Below are 18,877 nucleotides of genomic sequence, written 5' to 3' on the forward strand. Positions count from 1 at the left end.
TTAGACACATGACTTTCTTTCCCAATATCTAAGTCTTATCACATACGGATGAGGAAGGACACCATTTCGACTGGGACAACACATCCATCCTTGGACAAGCCAAACAGAGGCACGCACGAGAATTCCTAGAAGCATGGCATTCTAACCGGAACTCTATGAACAAACACATCGAGTTAGACCCCCAACTACTATCCCCTGAGAAAAGGAACAGGAAGTGACTTCACCACAGGAAATGACATCACTGACCCAAAGAAACCCAAACATATCAATAGAAAGCAGGAAGTCTCAGCATTGCTTTGCCTGAGGCCCACTGAAGATGTTACCTATAGGTTAACAAAATGGCTGGAAATGAACCTTGCAGCTCAGCGAGCAAACTTACATTCATATGCAATATGTTAGTGAGAACACATTTCGAATACTGAGTACAATTCTAATTCCCTTGTTCTGGCAAGGATGTTGCTAAACTGGAAATGGTGCAGGAACCATGGACAAGGATTTACTGGAACTGGAGGGTTTGAATTATAACGAGAGGCTGGATAGGCAGGGGCTATTTTCCCTGGAATGTTGGAGGCAAAGGGATAACCTTGCAGAGGCGGTGAAGCAGTGGAGGTCTCCCTTTCATTTACTGGAGGCTAGATTCCTGCATAGACTGGATTAGAATGATGGTTATTCTGAATTTTTGTAGTTCTTTATTTTTCTGACTCGTTCTTATGATCTGTAATGTTAGGCTTTTTATTTTACTTTGTTTGATTGTTTTTGCTGAAGAGTTTGTTCTTAAGAATCTGTATGGAGGTACTTTTATATCTACGATGGTACCATAATGTGGTGACTTGTAAATTTTTCACTACTCATTTAATGACAAAGCTAATTGAATTAAATTCAAAATCATGAGGGACACAGATAAGGTGAATAGTCAAGGTCTTTTCCCCAGGTTAGGGGAGTCCAAAACTAGAGGGCATAGGTTTAAGGTGAGAGGGGAAAGATTTAAAAGGGACCTGAGGGACAACTTTTTCACACAGAGGGTGGTGCGTGTATGGAATGAGCTGCTAGAGAAAGTGGTAGAGGTGGGTCCAGTTACAACATTTGGATGGGTACATGAATAGGAAACATTTACAGGGATTTGGGTCAAGTGCTGGCAAATGGCACTAGTTCAGTTTAGGGAATCAGGTCAGCATGGATGAGTTGGACGGAAGGGTCTGTTTCCATGCTGTACGACTTCTATCTGCTGAATGAATGTAAAGCATTGCAGATTGTGGATACCTGAAATTAAAGAAGGAAGTGCTGTAAAAGGTCAGCGAGATCAGGCAGCATCTATGAAGTGAGATAGGGAAGTTGGGGTCTTGTTTGCTAAGTGGAATTGGTCTGCGTGCAGTCACCCAGTCTGTGTTTGGTGTCCTCAATATGGATCAGAATACATTTTGAGCAGTGAACCACTGCTTCATTTGGATGGAGTATTTGGGACCTTGAGAAAAGAAGATGATAACAGGGTGAGTCTTACACCTGCAATTGCATGGGGACATGCTGGCAGAAGAAGATGAGTGTTAGGAATGTACTTTGGAAGGAGTTGACCCCTTTAGAACACTGAAATGGGAAAATCAAAACTTGAGGCAGCCGCTTAATAAATCCTGTGGAATCACCATCCTCAGGTTCACATTGTGTCCATCTGTTGTTTCAGAACACCACAAATGTGCAAGTGTTTCCTCAGAAAGAGGAAAATCTACGGTAAAGGTATCCAAATACTACATTGGTTTCTCTTCCGTCCACAACGAATGAACCATTGAACACACTTCGAGTTATGTTGGTACTTTCCCATTTTTCATTGCATGGGAAGTTAGAGAAGTGTGTTCAAGCCATTACTGAATGCATATGCCCAGACTGTGAGGAATGTTAAAGCTCATGTCAATTGTCGCAGGGAATTTTGACCATATTATTATTGCTGTTGTTGTCAGTGTGCATTGCTCCTTCTCTCAGTCTGCACTGAGGCTCAGAATTCCCAACAGCGACTGTTGCTAGTCCACAAACAGGAGATCAGTGCGCAGGCGCGGTCCCGGTCGGCGTACGGAGCATGCGCGGACCCGTTAACGGCGGACGTCTTGTTTGTCTCCAGTCCGCAAACGGTGAGAATGAGGCGGGGCGGAGCCAGCGATGGATACGGCGGCCGTGGTGGGGAGGCCTCGTGAATGTCCTGTGTCAACCGCAAGCCCGAAAAAGAAGTTATCGGTGGCCGACTGACGGGGGAGTGAGGGCGAGTCGTTGACTGGAGGCGTTCGACGAAGGTAGGCACCGGGGTGACGGACGCCATCTTTATTGGGGGCAGTGGGCGTCCGTGCGGCCGCCATCTTTGTAGGGGGCAATGTTTGGAATGAATGGGCGGAGCTTGCTGCCCATTGTTCTGGATGGAGACAACTTGTCCATCAGGCTGCATCAGCCCTTCATACCCAATGTCTTGTTGATGAGGCAGAGCAGAGATACAGGTTAAACAAAAAAGAAACATATCCACTAACTCCTGGGACATCCTGCCTTATATGTGTCAGAGGATCTGAGACTCTGTTCAGTCACATGAAGCTCCAGGGCAGAAATTCATGATCCACATAAAAATCAAGAGAGGAGAAAGATTTAAAAAGGACCTAAAGGGCAACTATTTTTACATAGAGGGTAGTACGTCTATGGAATGAGCTGCCAGAGGATGTGGTGGAGGCTGGTACAATTACAATATTTCGAAGGCATCTGGATGGGTGTATGAATTGGAAGGGTTCAGAGGGATATGGGTCAAGTGCTGGCAAATGGGACAAGATTAATTTAGGATATCTGGTTGGCATGGACGAGTTAGACCGAAGGATCAGTTTCCAAGCTGTACATGCACCATGCAGCAGGGAGAGTGCATGGTCATCCTCAACCAGGGGAAGGAGATGGTGTCATTTTCTATCCCAGACTGACAGGATGCATTTTGTGAACTTGTTTTACAGACATTGCAGGTGAATTTATAGATGGGAACCTCAAAGTACATGCACGCGCACCATCAAATTCTGACAGAATTATTTAATTGATTAGGACCTGGATAATACCGACCTTTGTGTGTGAGTATTGAATGCCAGCTCGTTCCCAGTTGTTGCATAAAATTTCTGCCTTCAATCTCTGCACTCTCTCTGTAGACTTTCCCCAAATCTTAAATGTGTGGCCTGTTATCCTTTTACTATCAGCTGACGAAAGTAGGTTTTATCCTCCGAATGTAGGTTTACGATCAACACCTCCATCAAATCTCCTCTCAATTTAAAAACCAAAAGAACTGCGGATGCTGTAAATCAGAAACTAACACAGAAAGTTTCTGGAAAAGCTCAGCAGGTCTGTGCAGAGAAATCAAAGTTAATGTTTTGGGTCCAGTGTCACTTCCTCACAGGACCCGAAATGTTCACTTTGGTTTCTCTTCACAGGCCTGCTGTGCTTTTCCAGCAACTTTCTGTTTCTGTTTCTCCTGTCAGTTTCCTTTGCTACGAAGAGAATGATCGGTTTCTCCAAAGACCTGACTCCCCAGTGTCTGCTTCCTATTTATAAGGTACCCAAGTCCGATTGCGTTGGAACACTCTCCACGTCCTTCCTTCAGTGCAGCTCCAAACAATATTAAAGAAAGTGAACGTCACCCAGGACAAAGCACTGTGCCGAAATGGGATCCCATCCACCGCCTACAACATTCAGTCTCTCCACCCCCAAGGCACAGCAGCATCTCTGTGTCAGAAGTAAAGTCACCATTGTCCTGCTAGACCAGGCAGCTGCTTTCTCATCAAAGAGAGATGACTGGTGCTGGTTTAAACTGAAGCTCACCATGCCTCAGGTGAGGGGGAGAGGTTGGGAAGGAGAGTCCATCTCTTGTAGCCAGCTATTTCCGATGTGCACCATCGACTGTACTGCAGTAACTTACCCAAAGTCTTTCAACAGCATTTTCCAAACTCAGTCCTCTGCCGGGTAAAATGACAAGGGCAGCAAGTCCGTGAGAACATAAATCTGTTGATCTATTTTAAAATTGGCAGCACGGCGGCTCAGTGGTGAGCACTGCTGCCTCACGGCACGAGGGTCCCAGGTTCGATTCCAGCCTCAGGCGACTGTCTGTGTGGAGTTTGCACGTTCTCCCCGTGTCTGCGCGGGTTTCCTCCGGGTGCTCCGGTTTCCTCCCACAGTCCAAAGATGTGCAGGTCAAGGTGAATTGGCCATGCTAAATTGCCCATAGTGTTGGGTGCATTCGTCAGAGGGAAATGGGTCTGGGTGGGTTACTCTTTGGAGGGTTGAAGGGCCTGTTTGCATACTGTAGGGAATCTAATCTTTTAAAAAAAAATCACCATCTGTAACTCGCACTCCAAGCCATACATCATCATGACTTGAAGTATATCACTGCACCTTCACTGGCACTGGGTCACAGTCATAGAGCACCCTTCCTAACAGGCACCACAGACTGCAACCATTGAAGAAGGCAACTCTCCACCATTTTCTGAAGAACTGTTTGAGATGGGTAGTAAATGCTCGCACAACCAGCAAACACCCCTGCCCCATGAATGAATACAGGGTTCAGCTATAACGCGCAGTTCTTCAAAGTGAACTGACTATAATGCGATTGAAGAATCTAGACCGTTACTTGTAGAACGTTGACTTTCCTTACCGGTATTGGTTATATTGTGTTTCCTGTCCTGTTGGTTTAAATGGTGCTACTATATCATGATTTTCTTATAGCACTGGGTTGCACGGGAACAGAACTATCGTGTCACACCAGAACAGATTGTAGTATAAAAAATAACCCGAACCTCGCAACTAAAATCCCTCCTCCCTTGAACTATTCTTGGTAAAACTGTTCTGCCCCATTACTCTCAGGGACCCTCCCATCCTTCACAATGTGTGGTAACCTCTGGTTTGCATAGACCCACACGGACTGTGTCCCTGTGTGTAATGTCATCACGCACTACCAATTGCACTGGAACTCACTGCCTGTTAGGGTGGTAGACAGAAACCCTTATAACCTTTAGGAATACTTAGATGCTCATTTGTAATGCCAAGATACAAGGTTCTGGGCCAAGCCTTGGAAATAGGATCAGAACGGTTAGACAGTTGTTTTTTAGGTGCAGACTTGATGACCTTTTTCTGTTCTGTAGACCTCTGGGACTCTATGAGACAGAATATTACAAGCAGGTCAGATATATTAATCCTTGGCACAACATCGTCGGCTGAAGGGCCTGTTCTGTGCTGTACATTTCTATGTTCTATTAGCGTTGATGACACGTGATGTTAGGTAGTATCTTCAGGAAGGAAGTGACATAGAGAGGCGGCGCAGTTCAGGACGAAATTTGGAGGCTGGAGGCCAGGGCTCAGGAAGGTACGACCAGCAGGTGGAGAAATAAACATCGGGCATGCTCACAGGATGGAATTAGAGGAGAGTAAATATCGTGGAGATTTATGAAGCTGGAGGAGGTTACTGAGGGAGGGAGGGCTGTGAGGCTGGAGGGTGTTACAGAGATAGGGAGAACTCTCCGAGAACAATTTGAACAGAAAGACGAGAAATTTACAATGTATGTTTTTAACCCCGAGTCTTTCTCGGTCAGTGACCAGAGGGTGATCGGTGAACAGGACATGGTGTGGGTAAGCACACCGGCAGCAGAGTTTTGGATGTGAGTTGAAACTTATCTTGGGGTAAAATATGTCACCACGGTTGTGAACAGTCCAGTTCAGTGTCAAGACACTTACCAGGGATAGGAATGATGTCAGTGGAAAGGGAGTTTAGTTTTTACTGGGGACAGCTGAAGTCTTCCTAGTACAGGTTATTCTGTTATAATGTGCACCTCGTGGATTCGCTGTTACGCGATTGGTGAGTTGGGGAAGTGCAGACGTTTGAAACGCGTGTTGGCGATAATGCGATTACATTGCCAATACTTTAAGTGCTGTTGCTGAAGTGTGATGTTTCTATAATGCGGGGTCGCACAAGAATACAGCCATCACGTTATAGAAAAAAAACGACCTGGATTTCAATGGAAGAAATACCTGCTCGTCCAGGACTGTTTGTTACACAAGTTGGGATGGTGTGTGACTTGGGGTGGGGGGGTGGGGGGGTGGGGGGGAGGGAAGAGGGGAAATGGTGACCCTGGTCCTTCTTAGTGTTGGGGGGGGGGTGAAAATAGAACCATGAGATAGCATTGGCAGATCACATTAAGGATAATTCAAAGAGATTCGACCAAATACATTAAGAGCACGAGGGTAAGTAGAGAGAGAGAGAGAGGGTAGAGCCTCTTAAAGATCAAGGAGGTTGTCCTTTGTGTAAGCCCCAGGAGATGGGAGAGATATTAAATGAATATTTTCCATCAGTTTTTACTGTGGAGAAAAAAGGAGAGACTAAAGAATGCAGAGAAATAAATTTCGATCTTTCAAAGACATTACAGAGGAGGAGGTTTGGGAGGCCGTAGAGAGTATAAAGGTGGATAAGTCTCTGGGACCTGATGCTGAACAACGAGACCTTGGAGTGCAGGTTCATAGCTCCTTGAAAGTGGAGTCGCAGGTAGATAGGATAGTGAAGAAGGCGTTTGATATCCCTTCCTTTATTGGTCAGAGGATTGAGTACAGGAGTTGGGAGGTCATGTTGCGGCTGTACAGGACATTGGTTAGGCCACTTTTGGAATATTGCGTGCAATTCTGGTCTCCTTCCTATCGGAAAGATGTTGTGAAACTTGAAAGGGTTCCGAAAAGATTTACAAGGATGTTGTCAGGGTTGGAGGATTTGAGCTATAGGGAGAGGCTGAACAGGCTGGGGCTGTTTTCCCTGGAGCGTCGGAGGCTGAGGGGTGACCTTATAGAGGTTTACAAAAGTATGATGGGCACGGATAGGATAAATAGGCAAAGTCTTTCCCCTGGGGTCAGGGAATCCAGTACTAGAGGGCATAGGTTTAGGGTGAGAGGGGAAGGATATAAAAGAGACCTAAGGGGCAACCTTTTCACTCAGAGGGTGGTATGTGTATGGAATGAGCTGCCAGAGGATGTGGTAGAGGCTGGTACAATTACAACATTTAAGAGGCATTTGGATGGGTATATGAATAGGAAGGGTTTGGAGGAATTTGGGCCGGGTGCTGGCAGGTGGGACTAGATTGGGTTGGGATATCTGGACGGGTTGGACCGAAGGGTCTGTTTCCATGCTGTACATCTCTATGACTCTTTTATAACCCAGTGTGTTAAGGGAAGTAATTGCGAGAGCCCATGCAGAAATATTTGCATCATTAATAACTCTGGGTGAGGTGCCTGATGACTGGAGGGTGGCTAATGTTGTACTCTTGTTTAAGAAAGGTTGGAAGGAGAAACTGGGGAAATGTAGACCTGTGCGTCTGCTTTCGGTTGTGGGTAAATGTTTGGAGATGATTATAAAAGATAGGGTTTATGGACTTTTAGAGAGGCAAAAATTGATTAGGGCTAGTCAGCATGGTTTTGTGCAATGAAGATTGTGTCTTTCAAACTTGATTGAGTTTTTTTGAGGAAGTTACCAAAAAGAGTTGCAGGTAGGGCGGCTCAGTGGTTAGCACTGCTGTCTCACGGTGCCAGGGACCCGGGTTCAATTCCCGCCTTCAGGCAACTGTCTGTGTGGAGTTTGCATGTTCTCCCCCCGTGTCTGCGTGGGTTTCCTCTGGGTGCTTCGGTTTCCTCCCACAGTCCAAAGATGTGCGGGTCAGGGTGAATTGGCCATGCTAAATTGCCCGTAGTGTTAGGTGCATTAGTCAGAGGGAAATGGGTCTGGGTGGGTCGGTGTGGACTTGCTGGGCCGAAGGGCCTGTTTCCACACTGTAGGGAATCTAATCTAATCTAAACAGGAGATAGGATAATAAAGAAGGTGTTTGGTATGCATTCCTTTATTGGTCAGAGTATTGAGTACTGGAGTTGGGAGGTCATGTTCTGGCTGTACAGGACTTTGGTTAGGCCACTGTTGGAATATTGCGTGCAGTTCTGGTCTCCTTCCTATCGGAAGGATAACGTGAAACTTGAAAGGTTCAGAAAAGATTTACAAGGATGTTGCCAGGGTTGGAGGGTTTGCATTATAGGGAGAGGTTGAATAGACTAGGGCTGTTTTTGCTGGAGTGTTGGAGGCTGAGGGGTGACCTTACCGAGGTTTACAAAATTAAGAGGGGCACGGATAGGGTAAATAGGCAAAGTCTCTTCCCTGGGGTGAGGGAGTCCAGAACTAGAGGAGTCAGAGGGGAAAGATATAAAAGAGACCTAAGGGACAACTTTTTCACACAGAGGGTGGTACGGGTATGGAATGAGCTGCCAGAGGATGTGGTGGAGGCTGGTACAATTGCACCATTTAAGAGGCATTTGGATGGGTATATGAATAGGAAGGGTTTGGAGGGATATGGGCCGGGTGCTGGCAGGTGGGACTAGATTGGGTTGGGATATCTGGACGGGTTGGACCGAAGGGTCAGTTTACGTGCTGTACATCTCTATGACTCTACGATTGAAGGCAGAGCAGTAGATGTTGTTTACTTGGACTTTAGTAAAGCCTTTGTCAAGGTGCCATATGGGAGACCACTGCAATTAGTAAATTTGAGTCACGTGGGGTTCAGGGTGTGTTTACCAATTGGAACCATAATTGGCTTCACGGCAGGCGGCCGAGTGATGGTCGAGGGTTGCTTTTCAGATGGGAAGCCTGTCACCAGTGGTGTTCGACAGTGGGGTGGTTCTGGGTCCTCCTTCGTTTCTCATTCCGATAAACGATTCGGAGAAGAATATAGAAGGCAGAGTTAGTAGTTTTGTGGACGACACCAGAATCGGTGGCACAGGAGACAGTGAAGAAGGGATCGTGATCAAATTGGTCAATGGGCTGAAAAACAGCAGATCAGTTTGGATAAATACAAGGTATTGGATGTTGGTGTCACAAACAAGGAGCTCATACAGTTCACGGTAGAGCCTTGAGTGGTTTGGTAGAACAGGGGGATCTAGCGGTGCAGGTTTTCAATTCTTTGAAGCTTGCGTTACATCTGGACAGGGTGGTGAAAAAGACGTTTGCTGCGCTGGCCTTCATTGCTCAGTCATTTGAGGAGTTGGGAATCAGGTTGAGGTTGTGCAGGACATTGGGGAGGCCTCTTCTGGGATATTGTGTCCAGTTTTGGTCGTGCAATTCTAGGAAGGAGATTAACAAGCGGAAGAGGGTTCAGAAGAGATTTACCGGGATAACGCCGGGTGCGGAAGATTTGGGTTCGAAAGAAACGCTGGGATTTTTTTTTCACTGGAGGTTGAGAGGTGACCTGATAGAAGTTTGTAAAATAAGACAGGTACAGATAAAATTAGTGGAAATTGTCATTTCCAAAGGATGGGGGATTTCAAGACATGGGGGGGGGGGCACAGTTTTAAGGTGAGAGGGGAGGGGTTTTAATAAGAAATGGGCAAATATTTTTACACAGAGGGTGGTTTGGGTGTGCAACTTGCAGAGGAAGTGGTGGATGTAGATATACAGGGGAACCTCGACTATCTGAATACCAATTATCTGAAAATCGGATTATCCGAAGGAGATCTCGAGGTCCCGAGAGATGTGTGTCCAACACTGATCACCTCTTTTGTTTACAGTGATTAAAGGTGCTGCCGAGAACAGTCCAGGACTGATGGGAACGCAGGCACCATCTCAAAGTGACTGACCTCCTGCCCTTTCCCTCTCTCCGCCCCACATTTTCCCTGGAGTTCTACACAGGCTAGCACCCTAACACCCCCCCTTCCCCAGATAGTCTCTCTCACATTGTACTGTACAGGGCAGGTGTGTGTATGTGTCTGTGAGTGTGGTGTGTGTATGTGTCTGTGTGTGAGTGTCTGTGTGTGGTGTGAGTGTCTGAGAGTGTGTGTATATGTGTGTGTCTGTGTGTGCATGTGAGGGTGTGTGTGTATATGTGTGTGTATGTGTATGTGTGTGTCTGTATGTGTGTGTGTGTGTGTCTGTGTCGTGTGTGCGTGAGCGGTATTTGGAGATTCACTCCCCCAAAAGGCGACGGCAGCAGCAGCAGCAGAAGTCTTGTTATTGGTGTCCAGCCCGGCTGCCCCGGAGAGGGGGGTGGGGGCGGATGGGTGTCGCACTGGGGGTGGAGGTGAATGGGGGTGGGGGGTGTTGGATGGGGGTGGGGGCGGGGTGTTGGGGGCGGGTGAGGGCTCGTTGCATTGCGCTGCTGCTAGTCTTCTGAACGGGGAGCAGAAAACTCCGAGCCCCAGAGGAAAGGCATTGAATCGATTAACCGAATAATCAATTATCTGAACAAAATAGTTTCCGCCCATCACCTTCAGATAATCGAGGTTCCTCTGTAATTCCAACATTTAAAAGACTTTTGTGTAAATACATGAATAGGAAAGGAAAGGTTTGGAGGGATATGGGCCAGGAGCAGGCAAGTGGGACTAGTTTGGTTTGGGATTATGTTCGGCATGTTAGGCTGTAGGGTTTGTTTCCGTGCTCTGTGACTGTCAGAAATAGGTGTAGGTCATTCGACCCCTCAAGCATTCTCTGCCATTCGGTAAGTTTGTGGCTGATGTGTTGCAGGTCGCCAACTCCTCTTCGTAGAATTCCTGCAGTGAATCCGTAGGGCCTGTCAAGTCCATACTGACCTTCCGAAGTGCATCCCACCCAGACCCACCTCCTTACCCTATTCCTGCATTTCCCATGGCTCCTCCGCTTGGACACTATGGGCCAATTTAGCATGGCCAGTTCACCCTGACCTGCACATTTTTGGACTGTGGGAGGAAACCCACGCAGACGCAGGGAGAATGTGCAACTCCAGGGACCCGAGGCGGGAATCGAACCCGGGTTCTTGGCGCTGTGAGGCAGCAGCGCTACCCGCTGAGCCACCATGTCCCCCCCGCTGCACCTCTGCGTAGCCCTCAACTCTTCAATGTTTCAAAAATCGATCTGCCTCATCTTTAAATACTCTTGTGTTCTTTGCTTCACAACTCTCTGGGTTACAGAATACCAGTCATAGGGCGAGGCGATGGCCTAGAATATTATTACTGGACCAGGTAACGTTCTGGGGCCCTGTGTTTGAATCCTGCCATGGTAGATGTTGGAATTTGAATTTGATAAAAATCTGGAATTAAGAGTCTAATGATGACTTTGAATCTATTGGTGATAATTGGAAAATCCCATCTGACTCACTAATGTCCTTCCGGAAAGGAAACCGCTGCCATTTCTTCTTCAGAGAAGAAATCCCTTTGGACCTCAGTTTTAAATGAGTGTTCCCTTATTCTGTAAGTCTGTCCCCTAGTTCAAGATTCCATCACTTAGAGTCATAGAGACGTACAGAATGGAAACAGATCCTTCGGTCCAACCCATCCATGTCGACCAGATATCCCACCCCAATCTAGTCCCACCTGCCAGCACCCAGCCCATATCCCTCCAAACCCTTCCTATTCATATACCCATCCAAATGCCTCTTAAATGTTACAATTGTACCAGCCTCCACCACATCCTCTGGCAGCTCATTCCATACACGTACCACCCTCTGTGTGAAAAAGTTGCCCCTTAGGTCCCTTTTATATCTTTCCCCTCTCACCCTAAACCCATGCCCCTCTAGTTCTGGACTCCCCCGACCCCAGGGGAAAAGACTTTGCCGGTTTATTCTACTTGTGGAAACATCATCTCAACATCAACCCTGCTCACAATCTTTCATGATTCAATAAGATCGCCCCTCATTCTTCTCAGTTAAAATGAATACGGGCTGAACCTGCTTAGCTGATCTTGTTTATCTCAGGAATAGCTGCCCTTAAAATACAGAGACTGGAAGTATACACTGTTCTCCAGTTGCAACCTCACCCTGTTCAATTGTTACAAGGTTTCTGGTTATTGAACGACCACTAATTCTACTTCTACTTATATACCTCCTCCTCCTTCCTCCCTCTCTCCCCATAATAATGACCAAACGTCCATTCGGTCTGATTACATACTGTCCCTGTACACTAACCTTGTCCTCCTTCAAATAACTCTCTGCCTTTTTCCTTCAAAAACCTCCACTTTCTTGCATTAAGGTCCATCTGCTAAGTTTTTGCCCACTGATAACCGAGCTGTAATCCCCCCCCCCCGTTGCAGATTCTTTGTATGAGGCGAGAGCTTTCATTCGGCCGTAGGGACCTGAAATCCTCCTGCCCTCCCTGTTTTTCACTCCCCTCTCCTTCACTTTTCCAGTTTTCCTTTCCCACTTCCTCATCTCCAGTCAAGGCCCAGCCCTCTATCAGGTCCAATGTCTGAGCAGAAATGGGTACTGCAGATGCTGGAGATGAGTGTCGAGATTAAAGTGGTGCTGGAAAAGCACAGCACAGCATCCGAGGAGCCGGAACAGTGACGCTTTGAGCAAAAGCCCTTCATCAGGAAGGGCGTCCTTCCTGAAGGGCTTTTGCCCGAAACGTCGATTCTCCTGCTCCTCGGTTGTTGCCTGACCTGCTGCGCTTTTCCAGCACCACTCTAACCTACGGCAGCTTCCCTTCCCTAAGGACACTTGTCAATCGGTTAGGTTTTTATGATAGTCCAGCAGATTCCTTGGTCATGTTTTCCGTGTGCTGGCCCCACCACTGACCAGACTAATTCACCCTCAATTTCGCAACCTGCCTCTGTGTTTTTTTTTGGGTTCTGCCTCACTGTTCTGTTTTAAATCAGCAGTGCAAGGGAAGAATGTGCGGTCAAGGGAGTGAGATGAAACATCACCTCAGGATCTGATGGCGTCGTCCGATGTTTCCTAACCTGAATATCATTGGGTTTTGACCATGGAAGGAGACAGCACCATTCGCAGTGGGGAGAAGCTGTTCACATGTTCTGCGTGTGGAGAAAGCTTCAGCCAGTCTTCTGGCCTTTCAAGACACAATTGCAGACCCAGCGGTGAGAGACCGTGGAACTGTGAGGTTTGCGGGAAGGGATTCCGATCCCCTTCTGAACTGGAAACCCATCAACGCTGTCACACTGGGGAGAGGCCATTCACCTGCTCCAGCTGCCAGAAGGGATTCACTCGGTTATCCACCCTGCTCTCACACCAGCGGGTTCACACCGGGGAGCGGCCGTTCGCCTGCTCCGAGTGCGGGAAGGGATTCTCTCGGTTGTACCATCTCCTGACGCACCAGCGTATTCACACCGGCGAGAGACCATTCACCTGCTCTGAATGTGGGAAGGGATTCACTCAGTTCTCCAGCCTGCTGATCCACCAGCGAGTGCACACCGGGGAGAGGCCATTCACATGCACTGAGTGTGGGAAGGGCTTCACTAATTCATCCAACTTGTTGGAACACCAGCGAATTCACACCGACGAGAGACCTTTTAAATGTACAGAGTGTGGGAAGTGCTACAAAAGTTCCGGGGAACTAATATCCCATCAACATGTTCACACCGATGAGAGACCGTTCACGTGCTCTCACTGCGGGACTGCCTTCAAGACAGCATCTGGCCTCACTAAACACCAGCGAGCTCACAGCGGGGAGAGGCCGTTCGTCTGCTCCAAGTGCGGGAAGGGATTCACTCAGTCGTCCAACCTGTGGAAACACCAGCGGGTTCACACCGGGGAGAAGCCGTTCACCTGCTCCGAGTGTGGGAAGGGATTCGCTGAATCGTTCACTCTACTGAGACACCAGCAAATTCACACCGGGGAGAGGCCGTTCACCTGCCCCCACTGTGGGAAGGGATTCACTCACTCGTCCAACTTGCTGACACACCAGCGACTTCACAAGTAACTGCAAATATTTGGACTTGCCTGTTAAATCTCATCAAATGTTCATTGTTATGTGTTTCTGTTGATAATAAACTAAACCTTAGTTCTGGATGGAGGTTTGCTCACTGAGCTGCAAGGTTCAGTTCCAGATGTTTCACTACCCAACTGGGTTAATATCTTCAGTGGGCCTCAGGTGAAGCAGTGTACATGATTCCTGCTTTCTATTTATATGGTTGGGTTTCTTTGTGTTGGTGATGTCATTTCCTGTGGTGACGTCATTTCCTGTGGTGACGTCATTTCCTGTTCTTTTTCTCAGGGGGTGGTAGATGGGGTCTAACTTGATGTGTTTGTTGACAGAGTTCTGGTTGGAATGCCATTGCTTCTAGGAATTCTCATGCGTGTCTCTGTTTGGCTTGTCCTAAATAACACCAAACCAAAGAAACCCAAATAGAAAGCAGGAATCATGTACACTGCTTCACCTGAGGCCCACTGAAGATGGTACCTAGTAGGGTGACGAAACGTCTGGAAATGAACCTTCCAGCTCAGCGAGCAAACCCACATCCAGAACCTCAACCTGAGCTACAAATCTTCTCAAAACTCGTCAAGTGTTTAGTATTTTGGATAAAATAGTGTTTTAAAAAAAAAACTTGCATAGCAAGAGAGATGAGCTTAGTTCTGGAAATCAAGATGTAGAATCAGTTTGAGTTAGGGTTACGACACAGGAACCAGCAATTCAGAAACACTTCAACCTGTGCTGTAAATTCAAGAGGCAAAGGGCTATCCCAAAAGGCACTATTTAAAAATTAACAACTTTTTGTATATTTTTTAAGTCTAATGGAGAATAATTAATTAACAACTCTTTTCTCTAAACACTAACTTTTACCTTCCCGTGTGGTCTGATGAAAAAAAAATTACGATTTACAAAAAAAAATCAAGTTTCAAAACCAGTCAGCTTGCTTAGTGTGCTCTATAGATTTTCCTCTGTCTTCCTTTCTTCTTAGGGACTTCTGTTCCATAGGTTGTTGATAGATCAAGGTACTTTTCAGAGTAGTGGGCAGCCTGTATTTATCGTGGCTTGGCAGTTCTCTCTGCCATTCTGGCTAACTGGTCAAAATGTCTGATATTCAGACCCCAAAACATCAGATCGTTTCATATTGTCAAAATACTAAATTCAAACGTGATTGGAGTTTGGTATCTTGGGGCATAATTTAAACTGCTTAGCCGAATTTGCATTTGTTTCTGTTTCCTAGCAACCCAGTCACTGCTAGCAGTTCGACCAACTGTTACATTTTAAATTTTCCAGTCATTTGTGTGCTTCTCTAAGTCCTTGCTAGCTTTTCAACTCTCTTAAAGATGCAGTACCCCTAATGCCTTCATAACTTTGAGATTAAAAACGACGAAAAGTCACTTGTGGTAGATTTTTACAGGTTAACGAACAGCCACATGACTGCACAATGTGGTAATCAGTAAGAGACAATGGTAGTTTTAATTATGTAAAGGTTAGCAGGATCAGCTTGGCAAAGGTAATGTGGAAGATGAGTCCATGGAGTGGTTGAGGGTCAGCATATTCTGGAAAACAAATGTTGAGAGCAGGCTATGCCAGAGCTGCTATTGTGCAGCGAAACACTATTATTCAATGGCCTCATAGCAGCCCAGTAGCTCAGTGGTTAACATTGCTGCCTCATAGCGCCAGGGACCCCGGTTCGATTCCAGCCTCAGGGGACGCTCTGTTTGGAGTTTGCACGTTCTCCATGTCTGCGTGGGTTTCCTCGGGGTCCTCCGGTTTCCTCCCACAGTCCAAAGATGTGCAGGTTAGGGTGGATTGGCTCTGCTACGTTGCTCATGTTATTCAGGGATGTGGAGGCTAGGTGCATTAGTCAGGGGAAATATAGGAGCAGGAGAATAGGTCTGGGTGGGTTACCCTTCAGAGGATCGGTGTGGACTTGTTGGGGCAATGGCCTGTGTCCTCACTGTGGGGTTTCTATTTCTATTTCAGTGAGTGTCCCTCTGGGCAGCCACGATCCTGATATGATTGAGTTTCACATTGATTCAAGGGAGAGGAGTGCGGGTATAAGTCTAGCATATTAAGCCACAGTATGGGTGGCATGATGCCTCAGTATGGCTTGGTTACGGATGGCATGACGGCTCAGTGGTTATCACTGCTTGGGTAAGTGTCTGTGTGGAGCTTGCATATTCTCCCCGTGGGTTTCCTCCGGGTGCTCTGGTTTCCACACACGGATTGAAAGATTTGCCAGTTAGATGGATTGGCCATGGTAAATTGCACAGTAGTGTCTAGGAATGTGCAGATTAGGTGGATTAGCCATTGGGAATGTGGGATTCCAGACTTAGGGTAGAGGTCTGGGTGGGATGCTGTTCAGAGTAAGGGTATGGAATGCTCTGCCTGCCAATGTAGTTAACTCAGCCACATTAGGGGCATTTAATCAGTCTTTGGATAAGTACATGGATGATGATGGGATAGTATAGGGGGATGGGCTTAGATTAGTTCACAGGTCGGCACAATATCGAGGGCAAAAGGGCCTCCTCAGCGCTGTTGAAAGTGGAGTCGCAGGTAGATAGGATAGTGAAGAAGGCGTTTGATATCCCTTCCTTTATTGGTCAGAGGATTGAGTACAGGAGTTGGGAGGTCATGTTGCAGCTGTACAGGACATTGGTTAGGCCACTGTTGGCATATTGCTTGCAATTCTGGTCTCCTTCCTATCAGAGGGATGTTGCGAAACTTGAAAGGGTTCAGAAAAGATTTACAAGGATGTTGTCAGGGTTGGAGGATCTGAGCTACAGGGAGAAGCTGAACAGGCTGGGGCTGTTTTCCCTGGAGCGTCGGAGGCTGAGGGGTGACCTTATAGAGGTTTACAAAATTATGAGGGGCATGGTTAGGATAAATAGGCAAAGTCTTTTCCCTGGAGTAGGGGAGTTCAGAAGTAGAGGGCATAGGTTTAGGGTGAGAGGGGAAAGATATAAAAGAGACCTAAGGGGCAACGTTTTCACATAGAGGGTGGTACAGGTATGGAATGAGCTGCTAGAGGAAGTGGTGGAGGCTGGTACAATTGCAACATTTAAGAGGCATTTGGATGGGTATATGAATAGGAAGGGTTTAGAGGGAGATGGGCTGGGTGCTCGCAGGTGGAACTAGATTGGGTTGGGATATCTGGTCGGCATGGACAGGTTGGACCGAAGGGTCTGTTTCCGTGCTGTACATCTCTGACTCTTATGTTCTATATTAAACCTAAATGAGGGAAATTGGGCATGATGTCACAGCCGGCTAAAATGAATTGGCAAATGAGGATCAACCATAGGTCAGTAGAGATGCAATGTCAGTCACTCAAGAAAATATTTCAGAATCCGATCACATGGGGTTAGGGATAATATATTAAATCGAAGATTGGCAATCTGGAATGCAGGTACAGTCAGTTCTGCTGTAACACCTGTTCCTTCAACGCAAATTGGCTTTAATGCGTTTGAAGAATTTAGACCGTTATTTGTAAAACGTGAACTTTCCTCACTTCTATCGGCTATAACGCCATTCTGGCCCCATTCATGTCAATCGGGTGACCATTGCACAATTTTCTTACACACAAGATTGGGCGAGAACTTAACTGTCGCGGTAGATCAGTGATGATTTGGAGATGCCGGTGTTGGACTGGGGTGGACAAAGTTAAAAATCACACAACATCAGGTTATAATCCAAAAGGTTTAATTGGAAGCACACTAGCTTTCGGAGCATTGCTGCTTCCTCACCTGGTTGTCTGCTGAGGGAGCAGTGCTCCGAAAGCTATTGCTTCCAATTAAACCTGTTGGACTATAACCTGGTGTTGTGTGATTTTTAATGCGGTATATCAGAACTGACTGTAGTCAGGAGAAATAGGTCTTTTTCTGGTTGGTCAACTATAACTTGTAATGGTTCTAATTTAAAATCTTTATTAATGACTTCGAGGCAAGGATAGAATGCACTATAGTCAAATTTGCAGATGACACTGAATCAGGTGGGAACATAAGTTGAAAGGGAGAAATAGAAAATTTCCAAGTGGATATAGGTAGATTACATTACTTCCAGTGTGGAAACAGGCCCTTCAGCCCAACAAGTCCACACCTACCTGGCGAAGCGCAACCCACCCAGACCCATTCCCCTACGTTTACCCTTGAGGTGGGAATTGAACCTGGGGTTCCTGGCACTGTGAGGCAACAGTGCTAACCACTATGCCACCGTGAGTGAGTGGTTAGGTGAGTGGGCCAACATTTGGCAGATGGGGTTAAATTTGGATAAATGGGAGGCTATCCCTTTTGGTCGGATGAATTAAAACCCAACTTCGGGGCAGCATGGTGTTTAGCACTGCTGCCTCACAGTGCCCGGGGACTGGGTTCGATTCCAGCTTTGGGTGACCATCTGTGTGGAGTTTGCACATTCTCTGCGTGGGTTTCCTCCGGGTGCTCCAGTTTCTACCCACAGTCCAAAAATGTACAGGTTCGGTGGATTGGCCAGGCGAAATTGCCTTGTTGTGTACAAGCGAGGTGGCTTAGCTGCAGTAAGTACAGGATTACAGGGACAGTCTGGCTCTGGGTGGGATGCTGTTTGGAGAGTCGATTGGGCCGGATGGCCTCTTTCCACTCTTGTAGGGATTCCATGATGATCTAAATGGGGAGAACTTCAAAGTCCTTCAGCGTAGAAAATTCTGGGTGTCTTTGTCCATGAATTGCAGAACTCTAGTGTGCAGGTACAGCAGGATAGCTGTCCACCCCCACCCCCTCTCCGGCCTATCACCCTCACCCTCGCCTCCTTCCACCTATCGTATTCGCAGTGTCCCTCCCCTAAACCCCCCCCCCCCCCCCACCTTTTATCTCAGCCCGCTTGGCACACCGGCCTCATTACTGAAGAAGGGCTCATGCCCGAAACGTCGATTCTCCTGCTTCTCGGATGCTGACTGACCTGCTGCGCTTTTCCAGCACCACACTTTTGAACTCTGGTCTCCAGCATCTGCAGTCCTCACTTTCTCCCAGCAGGATATAAGACAGGCGAATGGAATTTTGACCATTATTGCTAAAGGAGTGGGAGTATAAAAGTAGGAAAGTGTTGTTGCAATTGTACGAGGCATTTGTGAGGCTGCATGTGGAGCAGTGCATAGTTTTTTTTTCCCTTGACTTGAGGAAGGATATAATCGCATTGGATGCAATTCAGGGAAGGTTCACTGGAT

The 18,877-nt window shown here is 46.9% G+C and overlaps 2 protein-coding genes across 2 annotated transcripts in view; one reads left to right on the plus strand and one right to left on the minus strand.

Annotated features, from left to right (window-relative positions):
• LOC140461020 (uncharacterized) overlaps positions 1 to 17,403 on the plus strand; it is a 50,386-nt gene extending 32,983 nt beyond the window's left edge. Inside the window, exon 2 of the mRNA XM_072555808.1 lies at positions 12,765 to 17,403. Coding sequence (XP_072411909.1) covers positions 12,765 to 13,692 — 928 coding nt within the window. The 3' untranslated portion in view covers positions 13,693 to 17,403. The remainder of the gene's footprint in view (positions 1 to 12,764) is intronic.
• The window catches only part of LOC140461018 (uncharacterized), a 163,022-nt gene that overhangs the window by 12,067 nt on the left and 132,078 nt on the right, over positions 1 to 18,877 (minus strand). The gene's annotated exons all lie outside the window — the stretch shown is intronic.

Source organism: Chiloscyllium punctatum, chromosome 36 (assembly GCF_047496795.1).
Source record: "Chiloscyllium punctatum isolate Juve2018m chromosome 36, sChiPun1.3, whole genome shotgun sequence".
NCBI classification, from domain to species: domain Eukaryota; kingdom Metazoa; phylum Chordata; class Chondrichthyes; order Orectolobiformes; family Hemiscylliidae; genus Chiloscyllium; species Chiloscyllium punctatum.